Source organism: Pundamilia nyererei, unplaced genomic scaffold (assembly GCF_000239375.1).
Source record: "Pundamilia nyererei isolate P.nyererei 1_Seehausen unplaced genomic scaffold, PunNye1.0 scaffold00257, whole genome shotgun sequence".
Classification (NCBI taxonomy): domain Eukaryota; kingdom Metazoa; phylum Chordata; class Actinopteri; order Cichliformes; family Cichlidae; genus Pundamilia; species Pundamilia nyererei.
This window is the reverse complement of record NW_005187658.1, coordinates 226,208-244,673: the sequence shown is the minus strand read 5'-3', so window position 1 is coordinate 244,673 and position 18,466 is coordinate 226,208. Positions and strand designations below refer to the sequence as shown.

Sequence of the window (18,466 nt, the reverse complement as noted above, 5' to 3'; positions counted from 1 at the left end):
GTGTGTGTGCGTGTGCGTGTGTGTGTGTGTGTGTGTGTGTGTGTGTGTGTGTGCGTGTGTGTGTGTGCGTGTGTGACCAGAGCTCATTATCTGAGACCTGCACGACGAAGCTTGTTTGGGGTTTATCTTCAGGGTTGACCTTGGCTTTTCAGTGCTACATAAGCAGTCGGCTACTCCCTGCTCTGTACTACACAGCCTGCTGCAGAGCAGAGATGCTACTGATGAAGAAATGCTCGTGAACACTGTGCCACCCTTCCTGCAGATTCCCTCACACAGCAGATAGTGCTGAGCCTTTTTCTTTTTCGGCTGCAAACAATCTTACAAAAATGTTATTGTTGTATGAGCATTAATAGGCTGTATGATCCTACAGGAGGCCTCCTGTAGGATCATACATCTTCAACCAGCCCTTATTTCTTTACATTTTGCTTCCACTAGATTTTCTTCCACTGGTCTTAAGTTTTAAAACATCACCTAGTTGACAACCAGTGTTCTGTACATGTAAGAGATAAAGAACCAATATGAAATCCTGTCTTTATTTTAAAGTTTAATAGGTGTATTTATTTATTTAGATAAAAAATACATCAGAGAGCAACCTGGGGTTGGTATGTTGCCACGATTTGACATGCAGACTGGAGCAGCCAGGGATTAAACCACTAACCCTCCCCATTAGTTGATGACCTGCTCTCCTTGAGCCACAACCAGGAGGTAACTTTTCTAATAAACCATTGTTAAGGAAAGGAAATGGGGAGAAAAGGCTGAGATATGCCAGATTACATAAGACCTGGATTGAAAAGCAGCAGGTTTCTGAGCCTAATTTTGACATTTTTGTCTGAAATTGTCATTAATATGTATGGACGAAGTCAAGAGAGATGTGCAGCAGTGAGCAGGTGCCTGTAAAACATGCAAGAGGCTCTGTCACAGTGTAGGGCTGTATTTCAGCCAGTGGTGATGGGCTCTTCCCAGAAATGATGGAATTATGAACACAGAGAAGTACTTTCAGATTTTAATCAACTACACAGTGACATCTGGAATCTGACTGGCAACAGCTTCATTTTTCTGCATAATGAGCCCAAAGACACGGCCACTGCAGTAAAAGCATAGCTGGATAGACACTGTGGAAGAGTATCAGTGGTGGACTAGTCTCTCCTGGACTTCAGCATGAATTGTGTAGAGTGGGATCATCTCGACAGAACCAAAGGCAGATAGAGGAGCACTCTCCAGTGTCTTTCAAGAAGCCTGGGAAACCATCCCTGAGGACGACTAAACGCTACAAGACTAACAACTAAACAACTAAGGACTACAGAAGGCTTAGGTAACAGAGTTCAGGCTGTGCTGAACAATGGAAGCGGTCATTGACTAGTGTTTGTTTGTACCAACTCTGTTTTCCCCTGTAATTGTGTACTTTTCAGTCATCTTTCCATGTTTCAATAAACTGCTACACCTATTTCCCATTTTTCCCAGCAAAGTGTAAAGAAATGGGGGCAGCTCAGGACCCTTGCACAGTCCTGTGTTTGTACTTGCTGAGCTTCTTTAAAATCTGCTCCTACATTTGAGTTTAGTTTCCATATTTCTTCTTCACTTGTTCTTAGACTGTGAAACAGCATTGGAGCTGAAAGAACAATTCAGTTGAGTTTTATTTATGTAGCACCAAATCACCACAAGACTCAAGTCAAGGTCCTTTAGGTGCTGAGACCGTACAGTCTGACAACGCCCCCCTGTGACCATCGTGGGAAGGAAAAACTATTTTAACAGGAAGAAACTTCAAGCAGAGCCTCAGGGAGGGGGTGGGGTGAGGACAGGGGGGCAGGACGAAAGACACATTGTGGAAGAAACCAAGAGATTAATAATAACTAATGATTAAATGCAGTAGAGGTGTATAAACACATACTGCAGCATAACTAAGGGAGGATTCAGGGTCACCTGGTCCAGCCCTAACTATATGCTTTAGCAAAAAGGAAAGTTTGAAGCCTGATCTTGAAAGTAGAGATAGTGTCTGTCTCCCGAATCCAAACTGGAAGCTGGTTCCACAGAAGAGGGGCCTGAAAACTGAAGGCTCTGCCTCCCATTCTACTTTTAAATACTCTAGGAACAACAAGTAGGCCTGCAGAGCGAGAGCGAAGTGCTCTAATAGGGTGATATGGTACTACAAGGTCATTGAGATAAGATGGGGCCTGATTATTTAAGATGTGAAGAGAAGATTTTTCCAAAGCTCTCACACATGGATGTGGTGTATGCTGGCTTTGTTGTACATGCCTCTAGTGAAGGACTTGTTGAAGGCAAGCTTAAAGAGCATTAGTGAATAATTTAGTCCTGGTGCAAATATGGGGTAAGTGTTTTTTAAGAGGGGCATATATGGCAGCAAAATGGGTTGAATCAATACTCCCACTGATACAGTTGGCAGCTTAAGAACTCGAAGGATTGCTGTACTGTCAGACCTTTGGGCAACAATTGCAAACTACATTGATAACTTCAGATAATAGCAGTGTGCTGCATGTGTGCTGTATATGTTCTAAAACAGACCCGGTCTAGTTGTTTGAGGAAAAGATATTCAGCCAACTTATCTGCCAAAAATAAAGAGAAACATCAAAAAACATTAAACTTACAAAAAACATTTGCCTCTTCTTTACATCTTTACTTTCCCCTTATAGTGTGTTACAGGGTCCTGAAGCTAAACAGGTCCACCTGATGCTATTGTGAGAGCCTGGAGCCGTTTGAGCTTCTAACATTGCTGTTTCATTGCCCCTGCAGCAGCGACGAGGACAACAAGCCTCTGCAGGGCAGCCAGACTTCACTGGATGGCAACGTAAAGGAAAGCGACGACAGCCTGGTGGACTACGGCGAGGGAGGAGACGGGCAGTTCAACGAAGACGGTTCTTTCATCGGCCAATACACAGTGAAGAAGGACAAGGACGAGACGGAGGGCAACGAGAGCTCCGAGGCCACTTCGCCTGTGAATGCCATCTACTCGCTGGCATAGCGGCTCAACAGCGCACACGGGGAACTTGGACTCTCTGATTTGTTATGATAGAACCACACACATGATTCTATGAGTATATGAAACACATTACACACAGTGAAAGCAGCAGTGGCACCAGTCTGGAGACTGTCTAGGCTCTCCTCTGCAGGTAACGTGGAAAAAGATGCGACCACAAGCCTTTAATTTATTTTTCCAGTTCTAACAATATGGTCCATGGACACATCTGGAGAAAGTGGACGATGCTCGTTTTCCTTTGCGCTCTGCCTGCCCTTTACCCACACAGACTTGAAGTGTGCCTTCGGGAGGCATCAAACGTTCTTTAGAGATTTTTTGGTTTGTGACTCAGCTCTGCTTCCCGATAACCTCCCCCGTGCCCGGCATACCTCTGCGTAACCAAGTAAAGTAGTCACAGAGGTTAAATATACATACACACTCTGGCCACATCCTGTAACATATCAGCTTCTAACCATAGGATGCCGGCAGATATGTTTATCATATTGATATTTAGGCAATGAAAGATTTTAGTTTTTCCACAGCTGATAGAGGAGTCCGTGAAACTTAACGAATGCTGTATAAAGTCCTGGCACACATTTTAGTGCCCTGCAAATCTATGCACTATCACCTCCTTCATACCATTTTTGGTTCCATCTGGTTAGTAAAAGTACACATTGTGGGCTTCTTTTTAGCAGGTTCAGTCCCAAGGTGGTTTGCCTTGGACTTTGTTGCATCTGTTCCCTCTTATCCTGTGTTGCAGTTGTTCAAAATGCTTTTGCTGGGTAAAGCTGTTTCATGCTTTGTGCTCAGTTACAGTATGTGGTTAATTAAACCCAACGTTGTTCTGAAGCATGGTCATAAACTTAGTGCGAGAGAAATGTGATAGGTTTGCTCGAGAAACACCAGCGCACTAAAAAACAGTGAATTCCCTAATTAGCATGTGGGCTTGTGCTACATTCATGTCTAGCTGACAGGGTTCGAGGGCAATGGTTCCCACACTAATATGGGAATCATCGCCATCATGTTGTCAGAATGTGGGAAAAACTGCAAAAGGAAGAAGTTTGAATTCAATGTGTCCTGCTGTGAACGTAATCGTGAAAGACACTGGAAATGTCCAGTCTGCTATCCAAAGACAGTTTAGTCTGTGAACTCGAGGAGGTGTGGATCAAACTGCCAACCTCGCAGTTATTGGATGAGCTCATCAAAGCACAAGCTGACTGGTCAGTCACAGTCCTGGATCAATATTCTTCTGATATTGCAGGACAACTGTGAGGCTCCTTAATTCTGTTGACTTTGTTAAAGAGTTACATCCAATCAGGTAAACTGGCAGTTTTGAAAGTGTGTTTTAGAACCAGGCCAAATGTATGGTGGTCACACAGGGACATATTTCAACTGAAAGAAAATATTCTTCTGCCCCTCTTTAGCACTGCGAGTGTCAGGTTAGCATCTTCGTTTTGTCTCCTGGGTCATGAATGTAGCACCAGAAGTCATGATCCATAAGCCGTGTCCACACTAACCTTTGTGCGTCCAGCTTCACTCCGGCTGTGCAGACATCAGTACCACACACTGTATACAATGACCTCCAGTACTCACTGTTACTGGAACAGCCACACGTGTTGATCTGAAAGAGTCCACATAGATACGTTCAATTCTTTTACTTTTTGCCTTGAGGTGCTTTATATTGCAAGCTACAACATGGGTGAGCGAAGGCCAACAATCACATGATGTAGATAAGGTGCATCCTAATCAGTGAGGTAAGTGCACTGCACTCTGTGCAGCCTGACCCCACCTGCACAGAGGGACCTCTTTGGATCTTTATGAACTTGATCCGTTTCTTATCGCTCCAAAAAGACATAATTACAAAACACTGCTACGTGATACAAATGATTTAAAGAATGAAAAGTACAATTCACAGCCACAAATGAAAGTTATCCGCTTCATTTGATGTTTTTGAGGTTCACTCCTGCTGCATTTACTGAAGCTACTATTAACCCCTGAGTGCTACATCAAACAGGCGGACATTTGGAATATTTATTTGGTATTTATTACATGATGTGGAAAGCATTAATATATTAGTTCTTAATTTAATTCACTTCATCTTTATGTACAACTGAGCCAAACTACCGATGGCTACAGAATAAAGTTATTGTTCATCGCGAGAGGCATCAACACACAACTGTATCTTCAACATATTTTTCTAGCAGCTACGTTTTCTGCTGTACTGACGTCTCTGTCCATCCTTATACTCATGCTGTGTTACTGTTACTCTGTGTTGTTGTTCAGACTTAAGTAGCATAACCTTTCCATCATTCTGAGAATGAATCGATGTGTGTTCATTATTGCAGATCATTTGGTATTTATTTTGTACATCAGAGTCCTGAAAGAAAATCCTACCTTTGTAAATATTGAAGACTTGACCCCCACCCGCCCAATGAGTCACAAATCTGCATCCACCAAGCAGCTGTAGTGGTGCAGTCTGTCCTGCACCTTTGTTATGTAGCTTGGATTAATCTTTGCACTCTGAGGAAGAGTCATCCCTTTGCGTTGTCATATACGGACTGTGGCAAGCCTTCTCAGGTGATGGCTTGGTTTGTGTTGTGAAAGAGAAACATGTTCGATTCTACTGTGTTCAAAGTAACAGCTCCTGCAGCGTACTACCTGAGTTACACAAACCACTACAAGACCTGAGAACATGAATTTCCTGAGGTCCCCTCCTTGTCTCAGATAGAGGCTGGATACACAGGCATGACATGTGTCTCATTACAGGGGTCAACAACTTTGACCCCTGTAATGTATTCCACTTTGTTTGTTGGTCTTTGTTCCCCATTACAACTCTTCTCAGGTGCTCTTTGTCAACTTGTAAATCTGCATATCCACAAAAACCTTGGTAAGAAGTCTTAAACTGGGGAAAATCATTCATTTTCTGAACTTCCTCTTTCTTAATGTGTCCTAGTGTGAGACGGCCAATTAACTGCAGCCCCAAACCTGACATGTGTTTCAAACGATCCACAGCAAACAGGTACAGTGTGATATCAGACCACATCAAAATAACACTTCCACAATCCTCAGCTGATACACTTACACTGCAGAATGAAACGGTTTTACTAGTTTTGATCTCTGTAACAAAGACCAAAGGGATGTTTGTCATGATGATATATAATCAACACTAAGCGTTCGGTAAAACTAACATTTAAACGGCGTGTTCTCTTCTGTCTAGAATCCGTTGACAGCTCTCTCTCGAGCACTGTACAGATGAACCTTGGCAGTGTTAATACAATACAGAGTTGGACGAGCTGCTTGCTAATGGCTGCAGTAAGAGGCAAGCCTTTCTAATTCAGTCAGTTTGATTTGTTAAAGCAAACTCAACACTTTATGTGTACACTGAAGGACACGTGAAGGACACTAAAGGAGTAAAACTCCTCAATCATTTCATGCAATGGGAAAGCCTTTATTCTTCCTGTGAGATGTTTGCCTGCATACTGTATGCAAAAACACTGAACGAGACCAGACAACCACAAAGCCAGGCAGATCAGCATCCACATCTATTGGAGATAAAGAATCTGAATTTCAGGAGTGGGACATGCCTCCAAACATGCTCCTTCTGGTTCTTTTCTACATATGACTCCCCCACTTCTGGTTTTCATGCCCCACCCTCACCTCTTCACTTCTCATCAGTACACAGATCTGCCATGGAAACAGGGCATGTGTTTTTGGACTTTGATGGGAATATTTGTATTCTTTTAATAATTTACCTTGAGTGTTTTTGCCAGGCTGTCTCTATCCCCATCTGTGCTACATCCAAGTGTTAGCTACAGTTATCCTTCTTGTGATGTAGCACAATGCCACTTGAAATTGATTGAAGTTACCTGCTTAGCAGGGCGCCAGGTTAAAAACAGTTGTAGAGTTGGATTTTCATGAAACACATGCTTATTTGCTTCCTACAGTGGGTTTAGAAGTTGACCCAGACCACCTGCTGCTTAAGTCTGCAGAGGAGAAGGCCACTTTACTTATGACAGACCTTGTGGCTCCAAAGTGAAATTTGAGTTTGAGCATCTCTAAAACAGAGCCCAGTAGTTTCCTTCTCATTGCTGATCTTATATTTCTCACAGTACGTCCCAGTCATCTGTCCTCTCTCCTGAATGTTAAAGCAGTGTCCTCTGAGTTTTAATCAGCAGGATGACTCCTCCCATGCTGTACTGTGTTGACTAGCAGGACGCTGCTTGTGAAACTGACACAGACAGTGAGACAGAGCACTGGAAGAGCAATATTTGGTTGAAGAGCAGGTCTGAATTGTATCACTGGAACTGGAAATCTTTGCTAAAAACCATCACACACACCACTCCTTACTCGCTCTGCTGCTGCCCATCCACCAACCTCCACTGGTGGACCACAGCAGGGATGCTGGCAACATAAAGAAACAAAGGTATACAAAGCTTCGTGTGTGTCTACACATCAGTTTATGGTGCACAAAGACCAAGCTTCTTTTTCTTCACTCTTCACATTATCTTAGCTCACCTTTAATTGGGGATGAAAATAGTCAATGTGTATTTTTACAGCCTTTGCTTTTCCTTCAGTTTAAAATGCTGCAAAGTGTCAGAACTTACTGGTGCACGTTTCCAGCTGGATTTTTCACAACTGCGTCATATTGGCATCTTCTTGTTTTTACCATGTGTATCAGAGCAGCGTGTTCACACCTTGCTTCTACATGCAGCATAACAGCTTTTGTAAGGTACATCTACTCTACAGGAAATGGCTTAAATATATTCACCATGTATGCGTGTATGATGACATGTTGCAACTTCTGCTAGTGCGCCTTCTTTATAGTAAAGCTATCTCCTTTTCTCTACCTCCTGACTTGGTTGTCATCCTTGTTTCTGTACTTCTGTGCAGCATAGATTTAAAGCAGTAGACTTTCCTATGGAAGAATTGATTATTTCATCCTAATTCATTATATTAATAGTAGAAAACACCACATGTTTCTACTGATACATAACCCAAAATCTTTGTCTTCATTTACAGGCTCCCTCTAGGAGAGCTGGTGATGACCAAGCTAGCTCCTCTGGTGGCCTCTTGAGGCTGGCTCTAAAACAAAGTCTCAAGTTAAACTGACCAATGTCACAGAAATAAAAGTGCATCATTACAAACTGTTACAAAACCAAAACTATTTTACTGCTTTGCACTTTGTGTTTGGCTCTCCCTTTATAAAAGCTGAAAAAGGCTTAAAGTCGGGAACATTTCTACGTGTGCAGCAACAGCCCTGTTCCACTAGTACCGACTCGGTTTCCATCAGGTGGTCATAACTTTTCTAGGATCTACTCGGCCGGGCTCCGAGTCATCTGAGGTGAACTGACACTGTGACATCAGCAGACTGCATGCTATCGAATGGTTGGTCAGTGGCGTCACTCAATGAGTCATGAGAGCACCTCCTTCACCAAAATCAAAATCTTCAAAAAAAACCAAAAGACATTTTTGAAAGCAGACAATGACAGAAATAAAAACCCAAAACACACAGTCTGACAAAAAGACATACACCATACAGCAGGTATACCATTGCGCTGACGTCCTCCACATGACTTTCAGCTGTGGGTGCCACAATGACCCCACACACGTCAGTTGTTACTAGATTGTAATGGAAAATGTCTGAAACAGAACTGAGTCCAGTCGAGCTCGTGTTGGTAGGTACCAGTGAAGCTGTAAGTGATGGTGGTCTTTTAGGCCTGACGTCTACCAAATTTTTACTTTCTGAACCAGCCTCTCTTTGACTTTTTGGAATAGTATCATTTAGAGTAAAGATCACTTTAGATTTTTGTGCTTCAGTTTTCACGAGTGATTTTTTATTATTAGTCTGTTAGGTGATGCATGCAGTATATGGAAGGAACTTGGCAGTTATGGTCATTGTAGGGTCTAAAAGAGATGATACTGGACACAGTCAAAGATGAAACTTCCTGAAACCAGTGGGTGACATCATGGTGACGTCCATATATTCCACTAATTTACAACAGTCATCTCAAGGTGCTTTATGTTGTAAGGTTAAACCCTGCAACATGAGTAAGAAACTCAAGCAATCACACGGCACCTTGTGAGAAAGCACTTGGTTATAGGAGAATCTCCAAAAGCTGACTGTGTTCATCTGGATGTTTTCAGTGGGAGAAACGTTTCATCATCATCAGGTGACGTCTTCAGTCTCAGCTGACTGCAGGTTTCAATCCTATAAACAGGACATTTGCATAATGACTGAAACCAGGAACAATGGGCTGGGAGGTCAGTTCAACTTTTGGAGATTTACTTACCTGGATGATTGAGCATGCATCAAGACGTGATAGGAGAATATTCCCTTTTAACGGGAAGAAACCTCCAGCAGATCCAGACTCACGGAGGGGCAGCCAGCAGGTGCCAGCGGGGGGTGAGGAGAAGAGACCAAGGGCAAACTATGGGAGAGAGTCACAGACGTTAACAGTTACAGTAGTGACACATATAAACACAAACTGAACAAAGATGAGTGTTGGGTCGGCGCTTCCACAGGCCCCGCTGGTTTAGAGACTTATTCCCGTTAACGAAGCAAGACGAACAGCTCAACCGGATTTTCACGTGCTAGCAAGGGGAACCGGACGGCAGCAGTCAGTGTCAAGCAAGTCCAAAGAACCAGCTTTCCCCGCAGCCTTTTATTTCTGTGACACACAGGTTACACAAACACGGGGCGATCGTGGCTCAAGAGTTGGGAGTTCGTCTTGTAATTGGAAGGTTGCCGGTTCGAGCCTCGGCTCGGACAGTCTCGGTCGTTGTGTCCTTGGGCGAGACACTTCACCTGTTGCCTTCTGGTGGTGGTCAGAGGGCCCGGTGGCGCCAGTGTCCGGCAGCCTCGCCTCTGTCAGTGCGCCCCAGGGTGGCTGTGGCTACAATGTAGCTTGCCATCACCAGTGTGTGAATGTGTGTGTGAATGGGTGGATGACTGGATGTGTAAGGCGCTTTGGGGTCCTTAGGGACTAGTAAAGCGCTATATAAATACAGGCCATTTTACCCATTGTAACCCCCCCCTATGTTGCATCATAAACCCTAAGGCATTGAGTGTGCGTGTATGTGCACGCATGTGCACGTGAGTGTGTGTGTTTGTTTTTGGGGGTGTGTTTGTGTGACCTCCTGCTCACCAAAAGGGTCATAAAGACAAGAAGTTTACTAAACAAGAAAACTGAACAGTCACCTGGATGTGTCCCTATAATAAAACACTACTGCCTCCCCCTCCATTCAACAGGCTGGGGAGGGGGTCAGAAACAAAGGAATGTCTTTGATCATACAGTTTGAACCAAGACTTACAAATGTAACTAACACATGACAACATTTAACAATTTCAACCTAACAATGAGTACTGAAGAAACACGTGGTAGACCATGGAAGCCCCACAGCTGCCTATTGCAGCATAAAGGAAAGTTTTAAGCACAATCTCGACCCAGGAGATAGTGTCTGTCTCCTGAATACAAACTGGGAACTGCTTTAATAGTAGAGAGGCCTGAGAGTTGAATGCTCTGCCTCCCATTCTGCTTTTGAAAACAGTCCACAGTCTCTGAATGAAGTGATCTGTTTGGATAACAAGGTACTGTGAGGCCTTTAAAAATGTTAACAGGATGCCAAGTGTTGGGTTTATCTAGGCACAAACCCCGCTGGAACACGAGCCCAACTAACTGCACGACAAAACAAGGCAAGACAGAGCTCTTTGTCTTTGTGGCTCGCGAGGGAAGTCAGCCAAAGCTGAGGATAAGATTCCTTCACCTGAACTCAACCAACTTCAACTGATTCCTTCACTGCAGCTCTTTTTATTGTGAGAAAGCAATCATTCATGAATATGCAATTACAAATACATGTGACCTTCTTAAGCAGGCATCTCTGAACATCAGTGTCTGTATTCTGTCTGTGCGTGTGTGTGTTTCCAGCCTGAATATATATTTCTAAGCATAAATGATTATGTTTCTAAGAACAAATTCTAAATTCTTGTTTAAAACAATTACGAGCATTGTTTCTCCTGATGCTCCTTGTGCACCAGTGCACTCAACCACTGAATGCAATGAGTTTATGAACTATTTCACAGATAAGGTCACTGCCATCAGGTCTAATATCTCCATCATCTTCTCAATATCAAACTTACAACTTGCTCTCCTCTGATGTCTTGTAATGCAACAGGAGTAAAAGAGGACCAAGTATCAGAGGCCTGCTTTGTCATATAAAACAGACTTCAAGCCCCCTTGATGTCCTTCCATCTTCACTTTTCACTAGTGTGTTTGATTCAATTGGCCCCGTATTGTGGAAATGATAAATACTTCTCTTCACACTGGCTCAGTCCCCAGCTTCTTTAAACAAGCTGTTGTTGAGCCAATATTAAAGAAACCTCAGCTGGATCCATCTCTTCCTAACAGTTATAGGCCAATATCCAAACTGCCTTTTATATCGAAGATTTTAGAAAAAGTAGTAGGCTACTAGAACAACGTAACTATTTCCTGGATAAAAATGCTGTTATGGACACTTTCCAGTCTGGTTTTCATAAATTGCATTCCACTGAAACGGCCTTACTTAGAGTATCTAGTGATATGTTGATGGCAGCAGACTCTGGAGAGCACACCGTGCTGGTCCTGATCTCAGCTCTGCTTTTGACACTGTAGATCACAGCATCATGATAAACAGACTCGAGAACTTGTTTGGGATTACTGGTGTTGTTTTAAAATGGTTTATATCATATCTGTCTGAGAGATCTTTTTCTGTTTGCATGAATCATGTCACGTCAGAATCAACAGTTTTGCTGTGTGGGGTACGTCAGGGATCTGTCCTGGGTCCAATTCTCTTTTTACTTTATGTATCTCCCCTAGGCCAAATTATTAAGCGCTATAAATATATCTCCTATCATCTCTATGCTGACGACATCCAACTATACTGTTCCTTCAAAATGTCTGAGTTTTATAAATTGTCTAATTTAAGTAATTGCCTGACAGAAATCAACAAATGGTTATATGACAATTTCCTCCAACTAAACTCTGATAAAACAGAAACTCTAATTATTGCTCCAGCGTATCAGCTTCTTAGACCCTCCTGTAAAATCGAGCCTCAGAAACCTCGGTGCCATGTTTGACAGCTCGATGTCGCTCGAGCAGCTGGTCCGAAACTGTTTTTATCATTTACTGAATATTTCTAAACTCAGACTAATGGTATCAAAGCTTGAACTTGAGATGATTATTCATGCTTTTATTTCCTCTTGTTTAGACTACTGTAACGGCCTTTTTACTTGTTTTAACAAATCAGCCTTAAATCGTCTTCAGACTGTGCAGAATGCTGCAGCACGTCTCTTAACAGGCACCAAGAGAAGATCGCATATCACTCCAGTCTTGGCCTCCCTTCACTGGTTGCCTGTAAGTTTTAGGTTTCATTTTAAAATTGTAGTTCTAACCTTTAGGGCCCTGCATGGTCAAGCTCCTCAATATTTATCTGACCTGCTGAAACCACATACATCTTCTCGGGCTTTAAGGTCATTAGATCAGAGACTGCTGGTGGTACCGCGCACTCGTTTTAAAACTCGTGGTGATCGGGCCTTTCAGACGGTGGCACCACGGCTGTGGGATTCTCTCCCACTGTCTCTTCGCTGCACGGACTCCACAGATTCTTTTCAGAAACAGCTGAAGACATTTTTATTTATTTATGCTGTTTTTATTGCTTTAGTGTTTTACATTGTTTTATTTACTGTTACACTGTTTTTATATTTCCATTTCCTGTGTTGTAAAGCACTTTGTGATTTTTATCTGTGAAAAGCGCTATATAAATAAATTTTACTTGCTTACTTACAAATGACAAAATAAAAACATCAACATTCCCTCCTCTTTGTCATTTTGCAAAGCCTTTCAGTGTTATATTGCATCAGCATCGCGCCACTTACATTTTAACATTTTTAGCACATGCATCATTTTAAACACGTTTCGGCCATGCCATCCACATCACCTTGCTGCAACAGAATATAGTTAGTATAGGTGTCAGCAATCGTTTTATTTATCATTGAGCGCAGATATGCAACCTGTGAACAAACAGAACAAAATCGGTAGTACAACAACAGGAGTCAAGACTTTCAAGAACGTATGCCACGGTGGTCCAGACATTAACCAGGCTGTCCAGCCTTGTGGGCTGTCTCTTCCTGGTGCGTGTTCTGCCACATATCTCTGCAGAGCGGTTAAGTTCTGCAGTGCTTACACACTTCTTGTGATGCTGTTATCAGGTCCAATGTCAGTCGGTTCTGCAGTACCATTGTCCGTATGGCTTTCTGCTCCTTTGCTAGGGCTGTCCCAAGGGTTTTGGTCAGATTTATGTCTCCGTAGGGCGTATCGGTTGATCTCCACATGATCACGCACCTCTGCGACTCCAACATTTGGGACTAGGCTTTGGAAGAATTTGGAATTCTCGTGGCACTCCAGTATCCACCGTCACCCCGAATGCGTTTGGTGAGGCCATATTTATCTCACATTTATTCTGGTTTCTTGGGTGGTTTTCCAGCCTATCCATGAAGAATATGTGGTCTGACAGTTTAACCAGGGTGCACAGCCCGCCCCATCCTGCTGGGAGTGAGAGAAAAGCTTTGTGTCCGCACAGGAAGTACCAGTCGGCTAGGACTTGTATTCCCTTCGGGGTCTGGGCCATGGATGAGCATCTGGTTAAGTTTTGTTGGTTGTCCTTAAGTGGGAACTGCCATGAGGTATTCCAAGATTTTCCTATCGTTGTTCAGTAAGAATAGGTACAGTTACATAGTCGTCCTGGTAGCCATCATTCGTTGAACCGTTTCCAGCGAGACAAACGGGAAAGGTTGTGTCTTTGAGGTGATTCAGTAGCACTAGATTGGGTAGTGGCTCCTGGACCTGTGGCCAACCCAACAGGTCATCATTCGAGACCCATTTCTCTGTTGTGCAGTTTTTCCAGCCTTGGATTGTGGAGCCATACGCGACCATGTTTAGTGGGGTCGAGAAGTCAGTGTTCTTCCTGTAAATCCAGGGTGTGTGGCCATTAGTTACTTTTTACAACATGATTTACACCCTGAATAGGTGATAAAGCGATAGATCTCTCAGCCCAATTCTACTTTTTCTGCATAACCCATCATACAAAATGTAATCAAATGGAAAAGTCTCTTTTTAAAACTTGTTTTATTAGTTTTAATCTTTTAACTTTATGCATCAAGCAAACATTAAATTATCTGCAACATTCACTGACTGGAAGAAATTCAAATCTATTTTCTGCACATTCCAGCACATAAAATAAAATTGTTTTTTGTGTTTATACTCAGTCTTTCAAATAAATGCAAGTAAAACACAGCAGAAAATAAATAAAGTCAAAGACTCAGCGGTCCTGTTGCTCTATTTTCACCTGTATAGCAGGAGTGCGGCAGGCAAAGGTTTGCCCTGGTGCAGGTGTGTCGTAGCGGTCAGTGGAGGGATACGGCAGCTTCTCTGTGAATGTCACATTCCCGTATTTGGTGCTTGCTCAGACGTTTAGGGTTTTTTTCGCTGTAAAAAGAAGTTTTCTTCCCACGCAGTGAGCAGCGGACACTAATGTTTTTGTCACTTTTTATGGAATCAAACTCAAAGTAAGGTCAGTTCTTCCACGCTTTAAATGCTGCACGCTCATACTCTCTCTGCACTCGATATATGATCCATTGTTGATCTGCACACAGCTGTTGTCACAAACGTCGCACTCGCTTACGTCACTGTCAAGACGCAAAAGAAATCACGGTTTTAGTAACGCAGTAACGCAGCGTGGTTACGTGAAAGTAACAGTAATCTAATTAACAAGTAACCCGTTACTGCCCATCTCTGGTTATATGCAACACACAACAGCCCACACAGGCCCCAGATTAAGAGTGTCTACACACACTGACTTGGTGAGCTCAGATAGCACAAATAACATGTTTCTAGCATCCCTCACAGCACCGCCTGTTACTGTAATCACCATTAAAAGCATTACACACAAGTAAACTTTGTAGCTGCTCCCATGCACCGCTGTTTGTCGTACACAGTGAAAGGCAAATACAAATGTACATATACCAATAAGACTGAGCCACTGATGTGGGGGTGTTGGACTGCACACTGCATTATTATTAACGTATTAACACCTACACCCTCATAATGTCGTGAGAGAGTCAAAAAGTGATTTATGGTGTTGTGTTACTTTACTGCTCCAATGAAACAGGAAGAGCTTATTTTAAAGTACAGATTTTGCTACTCTGTGATCTTGGGATTCGAGCCATTTCTAGGGACAATAATATTTATGTTAGATTCTGTTTTAATTGAAGATTACGTATTGAAATTTCAGGAGCAGGGCCTCCAAACATGCTTCTTCACGTCGTCATCTCTATAGGTTCCCCCAGTTCTGCAAGCTGTCCATTCTCGTTTACGTGCAAACAGGGTCCATTCTCGGCGAATACCTTTAACCCTTGTGTGGTGTTCGTATTTTTGTTACTCAGCCAGTGTTCATGGGTCTGGTGGACCCGCTAGAGTTTTGGCTTTCCAAATGAACACTATCAAACAATTTTATGTTAAATTACTCAACAGATGTTTACTTCATCCCAATTACAAGACATATGAACAGCAAACATGGTTAATTTTTTCCCTTTACCTTTGTTAGATGACATTTATGAATTAATGTGCTTCTCGTTTTTCTTTTATATAAAATGTTATAAATAAATCAGTTATAATCAAGTGGAGTGAGTGGAAAGACACAACACATTTACACGTGAAAAAATAATTAATTGTTTAATTTTTCTTTTGACAAAAACTGAACACGGGTCTCACAGACCCGAACACCATACAAGGGTTAAACACAGCTTATCTCTCAGGAGTAACATGATTTTACCGTGATGTTTTCCATCCTTCCTTTTGCTAAATGCTCAAGCAAGTTTGCACTGGGACGCCAGGTTATTCAGCAGCAAGCTTCCTACCACTGAACTGTCAGTTTCTCAGTAAAAACCAAAAAATAAAAAGGCACAGAGTTGCCAGTTCTCCTTCCCTCCACAGGAAAACGCAGTGTGCTTCGGCACCGATTTGCCAGGTTCCCAGCCTCTCATCCCTCCTTCGCAAATTCTGCAGCATGCTTTGGGACAGAGTTGCCAGGTTCCCAGGCTCTCATCTCTTCCTGGCTAAATTCTGCAGCAAACGTCGGCACTGGGTTGCCAGGTTGTTTTATCCCTCATTCGCAAAAGCAGAAGCAGCAAGCTTTTCGACCATTGTGTTGCCAGTTTCTCAGCATAGTTTTTTTTTTTTTAAAAGGCACTGAGTTGCCGCTACTCCATCCCTCTGTAGCAAATGCAGCATGCTTCGGCACCGAGTTGCCTGGTTCCCAGCCTCTCATCCCTCCTCTGCAGCATACGTCAGCACCTGGTTGCCAGGTTCTCAGCCACACATTCCGCTTCTGCTAAACTCCACAGCAAAAGTTGCACCAAGTTGCCAGGTTCCCAGCCACTCTTCCCTCCTTCGCAAAATTCTGCAGGAAACCTCGGTACAGAGTTGCCAGGTTCCCAGCCTCTCATCCCTCCTCTGCTAAACTCTGCAGCAAACGTTGGCACTGGTTTGCCAGTTTCTCAGCATAGAGAAAATAAATAAATAAAGAAGGCACTGGGTTGCCAGGTTTTCCTTCATCCCCCATTTGCAAAGCAGCATCTAGCTTCCATACTACTGAACTGCCAGTTTCTCTGCATCTATCATTGCAAGCAGCGGGAAACCCTTCTAGCACTGGGGTGTCAGGTTCTTGCTATATCTGCCATTTGCAAACTGCAGCGATAAGCTTCTTAGCCCTGAGTTGCCAGTTCCTGTCCATCCATCATTGGAAAGGCAGTGGAGAATCCTTCAAGTTGGTTCCTTCTATAGCCATCATTCGTAATCACAGCAGCAAGCTTCTTCCAACATGTTGCCAGTTTCTCTACATCCATTATTGCAAAGCAGTGGTAAACCTCTTTGGCACCAAGCTACCAGGTTCTCTCTTTATCCCTCATTTGCAAAAGCAGCAGCAAGCTTCTGTCAACAAGTTGCCAGTCTCTCTACATTTACATCACAAAAGCAGCAGTGATACCTAGCACTGGGACACTAGGCTCCCTGTTTCCGTCATTTGCAATTGCAGCAGCAAGAGTAGTAATATACCTATACTAAATTCTGGGTCTTTTTTTCGGCTTCCATCGAACCCGAACCACAGAAGTGAAGGTGAGCTATTTACACAGGGTGAATAATATATAATAGCGCATGCAAATGGTAATTTTTGAAGTGATGAGGTATTACACTTTACTTGTATTGCTTGCATCTGTGTAATGCACCATTACTTGAAATGAAACTTTGAATCTGTTGCTGTCTGTTAACCGTCTAGACAACTGCCGGTAAGTTGCAATGAAATGTGCTCGTGGTGCGCTTTTTATCAGTCAGCATGCATGACCAGTCCCGGACTGGTAATCGGAACACTGAGGTCGTGTCCAAATTCATGGGCTGAATCCTCCTGAGGACCCGGCCTTCGCGGGCTATGTGGGCCGGGTCCTCAGAAGGTCGGGTAGGCCGGATGTAAACCTACGTTTAACCCGAGCAGCGAAAGTCCGCGATGATCTGAAAATGATGTGCCGGGAGTTGTGCTGTTCTCGGCGGCTCTAGTGACCCTCGAGCTCCCGGCTAGCTATCGAGCTGGTGGGTAGCAGACGTCTCTGAAAACGTCGAAGCACTTTTGCAAATATGCGATATCTTGATAAACCGAGCAGATATTTGAAGTTTACACACCCACATTCTCGCATGAAAATATGTTAAAAGTTTATTATGTGACCCAGAAAGATTAGTAAGAGTAATTTTAAAACTTAGTAGCGGCCGCCATTGCCGGAAAGTTTGGCTGGGCCGCGCTATGAATTCTGGGATATGGTGGGCCACGAAGGACACACCTGACTTCCGGCTTGAGTGAACGCTGGCGCGTCTGGCTGCCGCTACTCACCGGTTCATTTTTCGATTATTTGGATTTATTTGGATTAATTGGATTAATTGGATTCAGATTTGAATGAACAGGGACATTCACACTCAGGACCAGATCGATCCCTGCCTGGGACTGAATTGCAAGGCTTGTCCTCAACTTCTGTTATTTCAGCTGAATGTGTTCTCACGTCTTCTTCTCAGTGAGCTGCACTAGCTTAACTGTTTGGGCTATTTTAGCCTACCTGTTCGTTGCTCCGGCCGGCTCGGCTCCTTTTCCTCCACACAATCGAAGATGCGGACCAAGATGTTCCTGAGCTGGTCGGCACTATTTTGGATTCTCCTGACGCTCGTCTACCATCCTACGGCTGGACTGCTCCGCTATACACCCGCTGAGCTCCTGCGCCTTCGCGGGCAGCTATCGCTCCCGTCGCCGGCGGAGCTCCACTACCACCCAGGCATCACTTTCCAGCCTCGTCGGAGATACATCCATCGCGGGTCCCGCAGGATTTTCCATAACTCCAATGGAACTAAATCGTTCTGGTCTGCTACT

The 18,466-nt window shown here is 43.5% G+C and overlaps 2 protein-coding genes across 2 annotated transcripts in view; both read left to right on the top strand.

Moving 5' to 3' along the window:
* The window catches only part of LOC106455938 (neurofascin-like), a 29,790-nt gene extending 21,973 nt beyond the window's left edge, over positions 1–7,817 (top strand). Inside the window, exon 9 of the mRNA XM_013915096.1 lies at positions 2,749–7,817. Coding sequence (XP_013770550.1) covers positions 2,749–2,977 — 229 coding nt within the window. The 3' untranslated portion in view covers positions 2,978–7,817. The remainder of the gene's footprint in view (positions 1–2,748) is intronic.
* A 10,391-nt stretch (positions 7,818–18,208) lies between these two features.
* The window catches only part of cntn2 (contactin 2), a 112,152-nt gene continuing 111,894 nt past the window's right edge, over positions 18,209–18,466 (top strand). The window contains exon 1 of the mRNA XM_013915095.1: positions 18,209–18,389. Within this exon, the coding sequence (XP_013770549.1) occupies positions 18,209–18,389 (181 nt within the window). The remainder of the gene's footprint in view (positions 18,390–18,466) is intronic.